The sequence below is a fragment of the Lytechinus variegatus genome, chromosome 11 (genome assembly GCF_018143015.1).
Source record: "Lytechinus variegatus isolate NC3 chromosome 11, Lvar_3.0, whole genome shotgun sequence".
NCBI lineage: Eukaryota > Metazoa > Echinodermata > Echinoidea > Temnopleuroida > Toxopneustidae > Lytechinus > Lytechinus variegatus.
Window position 1 is genome coordinate 14,241,755 of NC_054750.1, and position 16,588 is coordinate 14,258,342.

Genomic DNA, 16,588 nt, shown 5'->3' on the forward strand with positions numbered 1-16,588 from the left:
CAATACACATTCAATTTATCAACTTGTATGACACCCAAATTGTCTGGGAATGATAGTACTGAAGTATATTTCTTCATTATGAAAGTAAAAGGAAACAAAATAGTAAACATAAGAAATTTACAACAGAATTTTGGGCTCCCCATAATTTTAGCACACAGTCAGACCATGGTCTAAGTTAAACCTGACTTCAGAATACAGACCATTTGGTCTATTCTCAATTTGGTTTCATTTCTCATTACTTTAATACACTAGGTCAACAGCCAAGATGGTCCAAATTTAAGTTTGTCTAATAGTCAAATAAAAGCTTGATTAAAAAAAAACAAGTTGATGACTATGATTTTATTTCAGCATAAGACTGATTTTCTATGGACCCTATCACCCAAGTTAAATGTATATCAGCCATTGGGTGTTATGGGTTAATATTTCGCATTGATAAATACATGTGATTGTGCATGCACTTGTGCTCTAGTCATAACAGCATTTATTAATCAACACTGACCAATAATATGCCATTCAAAATAATGTAATCATTCTTGAGTTGCTTTTGTTGGTATGACTGCAGTGCTAATCCAATACAGCAGCTCTAAAGAAAAATCTAGGTCTGAAAGTAATTATCTGATGAGATTAGTTTGACTATTGTTGACTTCCTTTGGGAAACAATTCCCTTGAACAAAAGTGCAATTAATTCTACTATTAACCACCCATTGGCATGATGACCGGGCATAGGCACCTGAACTTTATACCAAGTTCATGAGAGTATCAAATAAAGTGAAAATAGACCGAGGGTTAAAAAACTTAAACTTTGAATCAAGTCTAAAAATTATCCATTTTCATAATTTGGTTGAATTTATTGTCAAGAAATGTAAAGTTATGTATACAATCGTAAAATGCATGTTTTTTTTGTGAATGGCTTGATCTACACGTAAGCTCTTATTCATCATGTTTAATAGTAGTACAATTTATATTAAACTGTCCCAATTTATTTTTCTTGAGTCCCCCCAAAATGATAAAGAAATAAGTATTATTTTAGAAATAAAAACATAACCAAGAAAGGACGCTACTAAAAGGGTAATAAATGGGAATATATACATATATTATTGCAAAGAATCAGTCAATGAAATAAAAGTAATTGTACTTTAAGAAGGGGCAGTGAGAATAATTAAATCTAACTCACATTTCTGAAATATTATCAAAGCTTAATACATGTAGCCAGACCTATGTTATAAATAATCATGAACTAATATATTGGGGAGTAGCATTTTTACATGGAGAAATATATTTTTTCCTGCATGTATTTCAGTTGATTTCAAAGTAGTTGTCAACCAAATATACATGAAAGCAATTATGTACCTCATGTACTTCCACTTTTTTTGTTAACATTTGTAGGTGATTTGAAGATTTTTTTTTTGCAGTGTTTTTTTTTCAGAGAGCGTTAACAATTCATGGCTCATTAAATCCCAAGGTCAGGGGCAAATAGAATATGTCGTCTCACTCAAAATAAACTCAGGCTAAAAGTAAAGTATTTCTCAAATGCACAACGTAGAGCCCTAATGTGTGGGCTCACTGGGCTGTATAACATGCATGTGAGCAGCCTGGATTATACTTCCTATGACTTGAGGAGTGGGCTCAATTTAGGCCAAGGTTAGGAAAAATCAATGTTATAACACTATAATGCAATGTATGTGGTGCTTCTTGTACATGTACATGTAGGTCTACATAGACTGAATAAAATGGGACTTCTACATGTATGTATTCATATTTAGGTAAACAAAATATAATGCATGCGGTATATTCCAAGACAATTGTGCTGACAATTTGAAACTCTATAGAATTGTATCATAATAGTCTAGCCGTAATTGAACCAAAATCAGAGAGTGAATAAACCATAATACACTGTACAAGCCAATGAAAAAATTCTGGGGGGGTGTTTCAAAAATATATTTGCTAACAATTGCAAATTTACAAGTCATACACTGCTGATCAATTTTGACTAGAGCAAATCAATTTAGGCCTATAGTTGTTGATGAGAAGAGACAGACAAGCGGTCAATAACAATTTTGCAATGATTTACTTGCAAGACTCATGATTGATTTGGGGTTCTAAAATTGGCTTCCAACACCCCATAAGTCTTAAAAGAGATATTAAAAGCAAATCATTATGTAAAGGTGAACGTGTACATATATGAATTCAAAGGCTTATGACCTCATGTTTTTGCACTTCAGCTCTACAATGACATACAAGTCCAATCTCTAAAACCTATTTTTGTCCTCTCGCTTTAAACTTCTTTTTGAACACGTGCAGGGTGGTAAACTAGTGTCAGATATAGGCCTACACTTTATGACAGCCAGTATATGAGCCATAGGATCGGAGTGACAGCAATAGAGAGATAAGAAAGATTGTGTCAAGAACAAAGGCCAGTTTATCAGGCTTTAAAAATATCCTAACCTATTAAAAAAATACAGGCCTATTGTGCATTACTGTATATACTCCACATTCCCCCCCCCCCCCAAAAAAAAAAGGAAAGAAAAAAATAAGAAATTATTATTTCCCTTTCTGACAGTGTATAATCATTGCTTTGAATGTCGGGCCCAACGCTTGACCCGAATCCTGTGCTTATTTGCTGATTTCTCAGCAATTACACAATTTCTTCCAGAATCCTTTCGCACATATGTTTTCTTTATACAAATAGACACTTTGGTGGTCATTTCATTGGATGCTGTACGAACTCATTTTGATGTCGGTACCACAACTGGCATTTACCTTTAAACTAATTAATGATTGAACACGTTAATAGCTTTAAGTATTTCTTTCATTACATGCACTAACTAGTGGTGTATTTCACTTTTACATGATTCAGAAATGAGATACCATATGGAAGAAGAAATTCGTATTATATATGTACATGGACATGCTATTTTCCGACGTCTTTTAGAATTACATTTTGTATTTGCCTTCTGTGTTCATGGGGGGGGGGTCAAAATATTACATGTATGTAAATCTCAGGTAAATTTTCGCTTCTGATAACTTTTTTTTTAGAAATCTTACAAATTGTGGTCACAAATCTAGAACATTTTAGAGTACATTTCGTATTGTGCATATAATTATGGAGCTCAACATGATTGCAATTATGCAAAGCACACATACCCACATAGACCAATCAATCTACACTGTATGTCGATGCATGTTGAGTACTGTACATACATTGTACAATGAACAGTATGTCTGAACAGTCTGATACCTCATAACCATTTCACCAGTGATGTATGGATACCAACATACTGTTTTCATATCAACTCTAGATACAAACATGATCACAATCTCAAACTTAAATCCGCAGCCTACTGTATTTTTCCCTCTTCTCGCAATCTGTGCCATGTAAAAAAGGTGTATGCACTATAACATTGTACCTGTTTTCATGTGCTGTGGTGTGATAAATTTAATTAGCTTTCAAGGATGCCAATTGTAATAAACTACCTACTTGTAAATGACGTACATGTAAATTACATACAGGCCCTACAATGAACATACATGTACAACACTCAACAGAGCCTACAACCAGGATAGAGTTAACTATGTAAACAAATAAATCTTAAAAGTAATTTTAAATTTGTAGAAACTAGAAAGCTAAAAAAGGTTGTTATTGTTAATCACAGAATTAAAAAATGGGAGGTGCTGCATCTTTCCCTAGCATGTAATAAGCTATTTTCCTTTTTCAAGATGTCCTGTACAAGTGCATGATGTGAACTTCTATGTTCCATTCCCTTCCAATGAATGGCTACTAATTTTTTAAACCACATTTTTCCTTAAAATAAGGACAAGTCCACCCCAACAAAACTTGATTTGAATAAAAAGAGAAAAATTCAACAAGCATAACACTGAAAATTTCATTACAATCGGATGTAAAATGAGTTATGGCATTTTTAAGTTTCGCTTTATTTCACAAAACAGTTATATGCACATCTCGGTCGGTATGCAAATGAGGAACTGATGACATCACTCACTCACTACTTCTTTTGTATTTTATTATATGATATATTTTCATTTTTTTGTCATTGTCATGTGAAATGAAGTTTCATTCCTCCCTGAACAAGTGGAATTCCATTATTTTAACATTTTGTGCTTCAGGCAAGGAGGTCCTCATCGTCAAATTCGTAAAAATTGAGATATTGTAAAATTTAAACAATAAAACACAAAAGAAATAGTGAGTGAGAGACATCATCGACTCCCTCATTTGGATGTAACTGGCTCGTTCATATAACTATTTTGTTAAATATAAGCGAAACTTTGAAATGTCATAACTGTCTTATTTTACATCCGATTTTGATGAAATCTTCAGCATTGTGCTTGCCTAATTTTTCTCTATTGATTCAAATCAACATTTTTCTGAGGACTTGACCTTTAAAATATTCTTTATCTTTATTGAAGCTCACATGAGTAGGCCTACATGTACATGTATACACATGAGATTGGATGAGGCATAGATAGTGGACATAGATTTTTAATATTAAATGTGAATTCCTTATTTTAGATATGGATAGGAAACACTGGAATAAGAAAATTTTTCAAAACAAAAAAAGTATAAAAATGGCATACACTCAATTCTGAATGCACGAATTGGAAGTGCAGTAACATTTACCTGCATTATTATCTGGTTACCATCGCAACACAATGCATGCTCATAAGGAGAACATTTGAATGTAGGTTACATCTGTTGGGTTGAAATGGGGGGATAGGTGACCTATATATCGGATCTGCGTCATATCTATATTTAGAACCATATGTGGGCACTGTAGCGCGGCCATGGTCAGTGGATCCGCTCTCTGCTTTACAAATTCTTCTACATGTATTGTACAATGTACATGTATGCATGGTAGGCTTATTTACACTAGCCTAAAAAGGCCTCTTGCATTGCAAGTTCCTTTCTCTTTTTTATGTACATAATACGTGTATGCTTACAATGAATAGTCCTTTGAAATATGAATAACAATCATTGGTTTCAAAATTCCTGGTATTGGGCAAGATGCTTGAAAGCATCTAAAACAAACCCACTGTCCAAATTTTATGTTATAAATTTTGTAATTTATTAATAAATATGCTCCAAGCATATCTTTTTTTGAATTCAATTGAATGCATCTGTACATGTACATCTTTATAATAATGATGATAAACCATAAGACCAAGCCCATCTTGTGGTTATATTGAACATGTATGAGCCCATCTTGTGTATGTTTGTGTAGAAAGTCTCCTAAAATGATTCCTTGATTTTAATAGTAAAAAAAATGAATTGTTAGGTTGAGTCTGCTAAAAAAAAAAAAAAAAAAATTTTTTTTTTGTATTTTACGGTCAGTCGGATGAGGTCTACATAACAATTGATTTGGTTAGTTTTTATATAGTCAAACCTATCTAACAGAACCACCTGCCTAAAAAGTGAAAACCTGACTTTCCTGGCTATCAGAATTTTCTATTTGAAAGAAATATGTTATATAACCAGTCTATAAAGGCCACCTATCTTCAGTGGTGACTCTCTGGCCCGTATTCTGAAGTCGCGTACAAGTTAAACTCAGGTTTATAGTTGTGGTTTAAGTATGGATGGCCAATTGTTACATAAATCACTAACAGTAGAGATATCATATTTCAGCTCATTTGGCTCTTAAATCATTCATAATTATCTAGGAAGTATAAATAGATGATTGTCTTCACCATCGATGAATCAGGAAAGAGCAGAGTAACCATGAGAAACGTACAACTTAATAAAACTTTTGATACTTTTGGCTTCCCATACTTAAACCACAACTTTAAACCCGAGTTTAAGTTAAACCCGACTTCAGAATAAGGACCTCTGTGTTTCACCTTAGTGGCCATAATAGACAGGTTTGACTGTATGCTATCATAATTGAATACTTACCAACATATGACCTCTGCAACTGAATAGCCCAGCTTGTCAAGGTTGGATACATGGTTGATAAGCTATGTAATCAAAAAGAGAAATGATATTTGCAATTAAGATGAAATCTATCATATCCTCAAAATAATAAAATTTGAACGTTTAGAATTCAATAGAAGAAGTTTGAAAGGGGAGCAGTTCATGTATCAGTTGGGGTTTTCACTGACTGTCAAAGTAAATGATATCCTTCAATCTAATTGACTCAGAGCAAAATTGTTGATGAAAATTCCCCATTTTTCACATGATATATTCCACTTAGAAATTGTGAATCTTTTTCAATTATGGTCAAGTGCATTAGGATAGACCTGATACATTCAAATGACCCTTGCACAGAACAAAAGAAACATATTCTGAATTTTGTTCAACAAACATGTTAATTTGATCTTCAATGAAAACTAAAATGGCAAGATGACATACAGTTGAAATAACTCCAGTGACATTCATCTATTCGAAAGATACTTAATATTATACAAGTTGGGTATTAATTGTCACAACATCTTTTTCATACTTTTTTTTTCAAAGTTAACACTGCACTTCATTATCCCCTCTTATATACTTTTTCAACTTCTAAATCCAATGTCAGCAAAAAAAGTGCAAATACACTTTTACATGGGTGTTGTTTTATCAACATCATGGAATCATTCCCATCAAGAACAATCAAATTGGTACACGCCTCCTCCGATTCATAAAAACATCCTCTTGCCAAGAATGGGTAGGCTACAACCAACATTTCCTCCAAAACAAAACAATTTCCTAACAACTGTCAAAGTCAAGGTTAAACCTATATACCCTCAGCTGTGCACCACAAGCCCCATTCACATTTTCCCTCAAAAACCCAAATTAAAGCCTGCCCAAAGCTTAGGTTCCATTTTCTAAAATACCAAATCCATATTCTCTGGTGACTGATACCATCGAACAATATGCCAGTTTAGATTTCATGCTGATTAAGTTTGGCAAAAATACTGTGAAAATGTACAATGGGCTTATTTGAGGGATATTTCACACCACTGTATGCAGTTTTCTTTCTTTTTTTGAATTAGATTTCACTTTGACTTTCATGGTTTTTACTGTATCTTTTGTGGTTCAGTTTTTTTAAGCGCTGTAAAATTGGGTTTTCCATGTATTTCCATGTTCACAAAATTCTGTGACATTTACCTTTTTCTGTATTTTGAAAAACTGGAGGACTATAGATGTATACGTGGCTTACGGAAAGGTTTGAGCAAGAATACAACATATTTTTTTTCAAGTCTAGTGACCCTTAATTCATGAAATGATTTTGTCGTAATTTGAGTTTGACAACAGATACATTCTCTTGTAAAGAATGCAATGTAATCATTTTTGCTTTATGTAATTCATGAAGAGTTTCTAAACATTCATCCTATAAATTTGAATAATTTGTATCAGAAATGCTGTTAAAAATGCAGATATTGTATCTGAAAATTGCTGTCTTACTTTATGCTTGACAAGTGGATTTATACCGAAAAGACAAAAATTAACCTTCGTCTCTCAGACCCAACTTTATAAAATACACAATACAAATTTTGCTTGTTATGTTTTTATGTTAATTTTTGTGATAAAACTTCATTTCATCTGAATATAAATGTGAAAGTGAACATTTATATAAATTACCGAAAGTTGATGTTGGTATTTCATGGCACTTGTATGCTTTTCACACGGCACATATTTTCTTTAACCCTGGGAAATTGGTGGGGCTAAGGGGGTGGGCTCTTGGACCCATCAATTCCGCGAGGTTAAGCTTTACTTTGGTTCCACACTACATTTTAGCAAAGTGGGCTAGCACGGTAAATAGTACTCTACTGTCTGGCCCGGCAAAAAAGCAGGGTTAACCAGCTTATTGCAGTGCTAGCACCACGCAGTGCTAAGAGATGCAGTGTGAAAATGAAACTGGGCAAAGAAAAAGGGGGGCTAAGGATTAGCCAATCAAAGAAGTCAAAATTGCACATTAATTACACTCTGTGTGGCAAAATCGTCAATATTCATGGGCTGTGCGATAGTCCGGGGTTAATGCATTAACCCCCAGCCAAGCAAATAGTATGCTTGGGGTTTAAGAAAGACAGTGTGAAACCAAAAAAAAAGATAGTACGGGGTTAAGGGTAGTCTGGGGTTAAGGACAGTATGGGGTTAAGGAAATGCAGTGTGAAAAGCATACTGTTCCTTCAAACAACCCAGGGAAAAACTTACATAGAGACTGGGGGTGATTTAGCCCCTGAAATGCTAAAAAAAAAACAGCCCTGGAAATCCCCACTCATTGCAATGTTGAAACTTATCCAATGTTGCAGACTTACATGTAATGGTAACATTGTGAAAAGAAGCACCCAAATTAAAAAGGATATATACAAAAAAATGCATTCAAAACAACCATGCATAATTTATTTATGAAAGGACAAGTCCACCCCAACAAAAACTTGATTTGAATAAAAGGAGAAAAATTCAACAAGCATAACACTGAAAATTTCATCAAAATCGGATGTAAAATAAGAAATTTATGACATTTCAATGTTCCGCTTCATTTCACAAAACAGTGATATGCACATCTCGGTCAGTATGCAAATGAGGTAACCGATGACATCACTCACTCACTATTTCTTTTGTATTTTATCATATGAAATATTTTGATTTTCTCGTCATTGTCATGTGAAATGAAGTGTCATTCCTCCCTGAACACGTGGAATTCCATTATTTTAACATTTTGCACTTCAGGCAAGGAGGTCCTAATTATCAAATTCGTAAAAATTGAAATATTGTATAATTCAAACAATAAAAAACAAAAGAAATAGTGAGTGAGTGACGTCATCGACTCTCTCATTTGGATGTAACTGGCTCGTTCATACAACTATTTGTTAAAAATAAGCGAAACTTTGAAATGTCATAACTTTCTTTTTTAACATCCGATTTTGATGACATTTTCAGCATTGTGCTTGTCTGATTTTTCTCTTTTGATTCTAATCAACATTTTTCTGAGGTGTACTTGACCTTTAAACATAATTATCTCTTTTGTCTGAACACAGGTTGTGATGCGTGAGGTGGATGGATAGATAGGGGGACAGGCATGGCTATTTCTCACGTGTGTGTCATCACCTATGCCTCTCGGTTATTAGCCATTTACAATCACAAACATGCAACTTACATTCGACAGCTATTTCAACTATTTGACCTTACACTGTACATGTAAATGAAGGCCCTATATGTTTATGCCCCCCCCCCCAACCTCTTCCACACTCTGGATAAAGGTATGGCATTATCAAATTTTGCTTTATTTCAATAATACAGATAGGGACAGTGATTTTCCGCGATCGCGGAAAACAGATGGAATTCACAGAATCGGCTATTTGAAACGGAAAGTGACTTTTCAAACGGAAAATCACGGAAAACACGTTTTTTCTCAAAATGCACAAAAAAGCAACAGAAATTAATCCCAAATCCTCAACAAAATACTAATATCAACTGAAAAAACACGATCTCACTTTGCAACAACAATCATGACAATCAACACATCGTAACTACACTCGAGCCTCTCCATCACTCGATCGTATCCAAATTAGTTTACACTTACGTCCGCATAGAAGGCAGAATCCGGCCGTGTGTTGCTGCCCTCTGCGTTCGGTCATAATATAATGATCACGGTGATTCATCAAATCCAAAATGGTGGATATTCGGAAGTCGTCGACTGCTCAAAACGATGTCCGAAAAGTCCCCAAATCAGCGATAAAATCCCATTTAACAATAAAATAATGCTAATGAACGGTGAGAATATATTAATGTTGATTATGTTTCCCTGATTTCTTTATTAGCTCGAATCTCTTCGATTAAAATGGATTTTAAAGCGATGTTAGTACATTGGTAGATACAAATTTTGAGCAGCGCTAGCATTTTGACATCGCTACTCGTTGCGCATTGGTTTTCTACGTAAACGGAATTGTCAATTTTTCTTGTACACAAAGTCTATGGGGAAACAGAATTTCCGTTTCCAGACATGCTGAAACGGAATTTGAGATTTTCTGAAACGGAAAAGGCAATTTTTAGAAACGGAAAATCACTGTCCCTATACAGAATACTGCCAGAATGCAGACAAAAAAGTCAATGATGTTACACATTCTTTGTAAAATTTCACATTTTTCCCTTAAAATGATCCTATAAAGAAAAATCATGATCATTGTAACTTATCTTCAAAATCAATACTATAAAAATTGGGATAATGGATATATTTAAAGGAAAATACAGTGGCTGTTGTGACATCATGGAGTTCTGCATTTGTATTTCGCAAAGTGTAAAATAGAAATGCTTTGCTTTCCTATTTCTGTTATAGAATTTGATGAAATTTTGAGTGTTAATATGCTGTATTTGACTATTCACATTACATTTGAATCAATTTTGGTAGGATGGATACTAGGGACAGTGATTTTCCGTTTCAAAAAATTGCCTTTCCGTTTCAGGAAATCTCAAATTCCGTTTCAGCATGTCAGAAAACGGAAATTCCGTTTCCCCATAGACTTTGTACACACGGAAAAGTGACAATTCCGTTTCCACATTGAATAGCAAAATTACACGTACCGTACACTCGCACTGGTCAAAATTGTATCTGCTACTGTACCAACAACACAATAGAATCCATTCTAATCGGATCTATGCGGGTATATATGATATTTTTACAAAGAAATTTAGCATGCATACATCCTCACCTTTCACATTATTAGCATTATTTCACGGTGAAATGATATTTCATTGATAATTTTGGGGGATTTTTGACATCGTTATCATCAGTCAACGGCGTTTGCCAATTCGCCATCTTGGATTTTAAGACCACCACGATATCGTACTGTTACATCTTCAAACGTAGAGGGCAGCAACACACGACCATCTTGACGACCGTGTAGTTGAACGATATGATATGTGTATACAGTGCAGTGAAGCCCAACCCGGCTGGCCGCGCCGGGTACGGGCGCGGGGTACAATCGAGTGCAGTCACGATGTGTGAATTGTCATGATTGTAGCAAAGTGAGATCGTGTTTTCTGGGGTTTTGTGGCCATTTAATATTCTCATTTTGTTGTGATTTTGGAGTAATTTGTGTTGCTATTCTGTGTTTTTTGAGGAAAAATGCCCTTTCCGTGAATTCCGTCCGTTTTCCGCGATCGCGGAAAATCACTGTCCCTAGGATACGATTTTTTTATACACAGGAACTGCACAGAATGTGAAATCAGAAGCTGTACCAACATTTTCACTATTTATCTCTTTCTGAACATGCATTGCTGCCACTTAGGATAGAAATTAACTGCACAAGTTTCTCCTATTTTGCACTGTCACTACATTACAGTTTGAAGGGACATTCACCCATACATGTACGCAGAGATGCAGACCTATGTGTATTTTGTGGTATTATCAGGAATACCAAGAATTTTAATAATTCTAGAATAAACACTTATTACAGTCAAATCCTACTATTATCATTGAATCGACCTCACAGACCTTTGACATTAATATCAAATTCTATCTTCTGAGGTGATGCAGTAATTATGTATTATGCTTGTCGTACCCCAGAGGGTCCTCGAAAAATGTGTCTAACTATATGACTGTATGACGTAAAGGCAGTCTAAAATAAAGTGCCGCTAGCACCGTCTTCGGTGGCAGAGGTTTAAAAATAGGGACAAAGGAAGGGAGATACCGAAGCAATTTCCTTCTTAATCTGGTTCAATTAGAATGCTGAGCTAGACTCAAGTTTTTTGTAATTCGTCTAATCACAATCAAATTTCTAAAACTACAAATTTCTCAGCATTTTGAAATATGTGCCATGTATTTATTTTCTCTTGACAAAGATTTGTCTTTAAAATTAAATTGTCTAAATGAATACCGGAATTTCTATGGAAAGAACTCAGTTTACACAATTTTTAATTAATTTTCTTGTACATTGTAGCATTTTTTTATGAAACAGGCCTATTATCAATTCATCATTTAATGTACACTATATACATAAACCTTTTGATTGTTGTTGATATTTCTCGAGGGGATTTATTATTGCTTGACTGTATGTATCAAAAGTGATGATGCTCATTCAAAGGTAAAAATTATTAGAGACAAAGTAAAATATAAACATGTACCTGAGTGTGTCACTAAAAGAATATAAAACTGCTTGGTTTTATAACAAACAGCTCTGACATAATGCAGTCTATAAAATCAGCCTGATTTTGATACTTGAACTTGCATTCATTTGAAGGGTGGGCAGGCCTAAATCATAAATTCATAGTAGATATTATTCTGCATAAATAACTAATGCATGTACTAGTTTCAGAGACACAAATCCTCATTGTAATATTTGACATTTCAAAAGGTTTATGGTTTTACGTATCCAGAGTATGTGTTTATTAGCACCTTATGCAAGAGCGGATCTGTATGTATGCTGAAATGTACATGTAGGTCTGGAAGTCACAGACTACATATACCCATGAATTCTCATTTTCTCTTTTGACATTTGAAGGATTTCTTTGTACGGTAATGTATTGGGATGGAAATGAGAAATTAATTTTAATGTACACTGCACTGTGGAGGAGGGAGTGCCAATTCCATACAAAAGTATAAACAAGTGATTACCGGTATATACCTAAAAGAGTAATGCACTACATATTATGAAAGACACCAAAACATCAGCTGCATTCGCAATGAAACATTCTCATTTTTACTGAGTGACTGCTATTCCAGGATGATACACCATGCAACTTGGGGATTTGGTCGAGTGGGTTTTTTTTTATTGGGTAAAGATGAAAACCAATTCAAGTGAAACAAATGAATGAAATTCAAATTAAATAATAAAATGCAGATATCTATCCAGAATAATTGTTAAATGATTTCAGAATACATGTATACATATAATTGCCTGGTGAACTGGCATATTCACAGATATCTGATTATCATTCTCATTTCTTACAGCACTTCAAAGTCAATGCCATACAAGTTTTGTAATTTCATTCATAACTACATGTATACTAATTGCGGAAAGCAGGGAAAATGGACTTGAAACATATTGAAGGTGTTTGTCCAGACAAATGTGATAGGGCCTACCTACTGCGTCTGCATATCAAAGTGTCATTTTACTGAGAAAACTATTGTGTCGGGAATCATAAGAATCAAAATTTTTAACATATATTTAACTTGGAAAATTAATGAAAAATATTAAGTTATTATTTCAAGTACCAATTTACCATCAAAATTTTCAAAAAAGCCTGTAAGTGGTCAAATAACATGGTTGCCTAACCTGCTCATTTAATGTTGTACAACATTTCTTGATACTGAATATGTTGCAAAATGTGGGAGTTAAAGCACTCCCATATCAGAAAAGTCAAAGTTGAACATCAAACATCAAATATAAAAAAGTTCTGTGACCAAACAAATAAAAATCCTTTAATAAAATTAAATTTTGTTTATCTACATGGTACTCTATAGAGTGCTCTCATTCACCGACTGAATCAATAGGAATGGCAAAAACAGATCCTTGGAATTCAGAAAATGTGGAGAGTGATTTCCTGGTTTGATATCATTTGACTAATCATATGACTTAATATGTGACTTCTTACACTAAAAGGGATGGTATGGGCTGAAAATATTCATTTCTAAATAAATAGAATAAAATTCACAGAGGAAAATGCTGTAAATTTCATGAAAATCAGATAACAAATAACGAAGTTGATGATTTTTTAAGTTTAGCAATATTTTGTGAGAACAATCATATGCACATCGTCATGAATATTAATAGGTGGGCTGATGATGTCACATCTCACTTTTCCTTTTTTTATGTTATTACATGAAATCATAAATGTTTCATTTTTTCATGTGTAAATGATGCGTCCCATCATTATGAAATAAGTTACAGCAATAAATAACTAATGCACTCTATCAGTTGTCAATCAAATTTGTTTTATTTTCTGGTATAAAATTTTGAATAAACCAAATTTCATATAATAAAATACAAAAGAGCAAGTGGGGATATGACATCATCAGCCCATCTAATGAATATTCATAAAGACATGCCTAGAACTGTTTCACCGGAATAATGCAAATCTTTGAAATTCGATAACTTTGTTATCTGATTTTGATCAATTTTTCAGCATTTTACTCTGTGAATTTTACTCTATTTATTGAGATATAAATATCTCCAGACTGGACTGGACCATTAAAATGACAATAATATTTAGTTGCAACTAATGTACAAGTGGAGTTGTTTAAAACATTGACATATTTTGTAAATGCCCCTGATTTTTTAACATGTATATATGAGTAGAATTGTTTTAAATATAGAATTAAATACAAATAACATGAACAAGTGGGGATTTTCATTTTAATACAGGTACATGTACATGTAGCAGCGTCGTAGTGCCTTGATGCTTTGCCTTTACTTTAATACCCCTTTCATAAACCCAATTACTATGAATTAGGCAGCTAATAGCAGCATAATTTGGTCGTAAAATTGGAGGACAAGAGTTATCCGCATTACTCTGATGCTGCTATTATCCGCATAATAGCGGCATCGGGATAAGATTTTGAGTTTATGAACGCATTTCCAAATAATGCGGATAATTGCCATGGTGCGGTCACAAGGTCACCCTTTTCCAACACAACCGCATTGGAGGAGGCGTGTCCAGTTGTCATGGCGATTATCCGCCTTTTTCAGGACGGGCGCTCGTAAAAATAATGCGGCTTATTTTCGGAGTTAATGAACGCAATTTTCATTGAATTATCCGCATTACTCTACTCTTAGGCGGCTAATTGGAGGATAGGTTTATGAAAAGGGTATGAGGCCCTTTTTTCAAAGTATTGACCTTGAACATTCAACCATTGGCCTTGAGGATTTTGAATCTTGAAATTCAAAGGCATTTTCAAGGCATTTTGTATTTTGTACTTTCATTTGTTTTTATAAAAAAGTAAATTATAAATGTTTCAATTGTTCTGTATTTAATGACACTAATGGTCAATACTACCAGTCAGCAGTAGCAGCAGCAGAAGGTTTAAAGTGTACTAGCAATGGATACACGGCTGGGCTAGGGATGGATGGATGGGTGGATGGATGGATGGAAATAAGATACCTGTAGCTAAATACATGTACTAAATAGATAGATAGAAGTCTTTGGTAAAGACAATCATACACTTTACATGTATAGCACATACACTTTACTGTTAGGTATGCATGTGCAGTACGGTACAGACTGAGGCTCATTTTAAAGTTAACTATATTTCAATGTGAGACAAAATAACTGCATGTACAAGCAAGTCTAGGAAAAATGCAACATTGATCTTGTATCAAATAAGAAATATAGACACTGTAAACTACAGGGTGTAATGTATAAATTTGTGGACATTGAAAGAATGTAAAAGGGAAAAAGAAAATCCCACTCCATATTAAAAGGCATCTTGATTGAGGCCACTTGACATTTGCTCATTCAACAGCGTTTGATAATGGCAGAGTGAAACAGAAGGATTCCAATCAATTTCTACGAGGGTGTCATCGTTATAGAAAGGCTTAGCCCAATTCCTGCTTCGTTCCTCCGCTTGCTCAAGGTTCGTGTCGCTGATGTGACATTTGTCTGGTTTGCAAGGATGCATGCTCCAGGATGAGAGGGGGTGAGAAAGAGAGAGAGTGAAAAAGAAAGAGAGGGAGAGGAGAAATGACATGAATAGGAGATGGAGAGAGACAGAGGCAACAAGGTGTACATGTAGACAGGCATTGACATGGGTGGTGAAAAGTGAAAGTGAAATAGAGAGAGAGAGGGGGAAGAGGGAAACATGGGGACTGGCTTTATCTGCAGACCGAGATAGAAAGATCATGGAGCTAAAATGGAAGATGTAGACAGGTACACTTAAATATAGAAATAGGCAAGGATGAAAAAGGGAAACTGAAAGAGAAAGAGGAAGAAGAAAACAAGGGGAATGGAAAAGTGAAAGTGACAGAGGGGGAGAGGGAGAGGATGGGATGGTATGAAGAGACCACAAAAAGTAGACAGGCATAGAAATTGGCTATGAAGAACAGAGTTTGAGAGAGGAAAAAGGTGAAACTGAGAATGACAGGTAAATTGTAGAAGCCCAGCAGAGTCAGAGAGACAGACAGACAGACAGATAGAGAAAGAAAGATGTGTAGAATAGATTGGAATTAATAATTAAACACGGCAGAGATGATTTACATGAAACCAAGGAAGATTTGTTTAGATGCTTCTCAGGGGTGATGGGACAAAAAGCCACCAGGGCGAATGCGGCTTTGAAATCGGAAATGTTTACACCGAGAGAGACCTTGGAGAGGAAGAGTAGATGTAGAAATGAGAGGAGGATGAAATAGAAGATGTAGACAAGAGGAGAGGAAAGAGGAGAAAGGAGACAGAGATGGTGAGAGTTATGAGAAAATGGAGCTGAAGAGCTAATGAGATACTTGGCTCATGGGGTGAGATGGATGAGCAAGTAGAGGCGGTACATATATGGGAGAGATGAAGATATGAGAAAATGGAATGGAGTAGCTGCATCAGAGTGAAATGAGGAGAATCAGGAGGTGAGATGGATGGATAAAGAAAGGAGATATGTGTAGGAGAGATTATGATATCAGGAAGAGAAGATGGAAGGAAGGTAAGGAAGAGGAAAACTGCATTGAGAGC

The 16,588-nt window shown here is 34.7% G+C and overlaps 1 protein-coding gene across 2 annotated transcripts in view; it reads right to left on the reverse strand.

Moving 5' to 3' along the window:
• Nucleotides 1-16,588, reverse strand: part of LOC121424390 (rapamycin-insensitive companion of mTOR-like) — an 82,924-nt gene that overhangs the window by 55,133 nt on the left and 11,203 nt on the right. For both annotated transcript variants that reach the window (XM_041620059.1, XM_041620058.1), the window contains exon 4: nt 5,906-5,967. In XM_041620059.1, the coding sequence (XP_041475993.1) occupies nt 5,906-5,967 (62 nt within the window). The remainder of the gene's footprint in view (nt 1-5,905; nt 5,968-16,588) is intronic.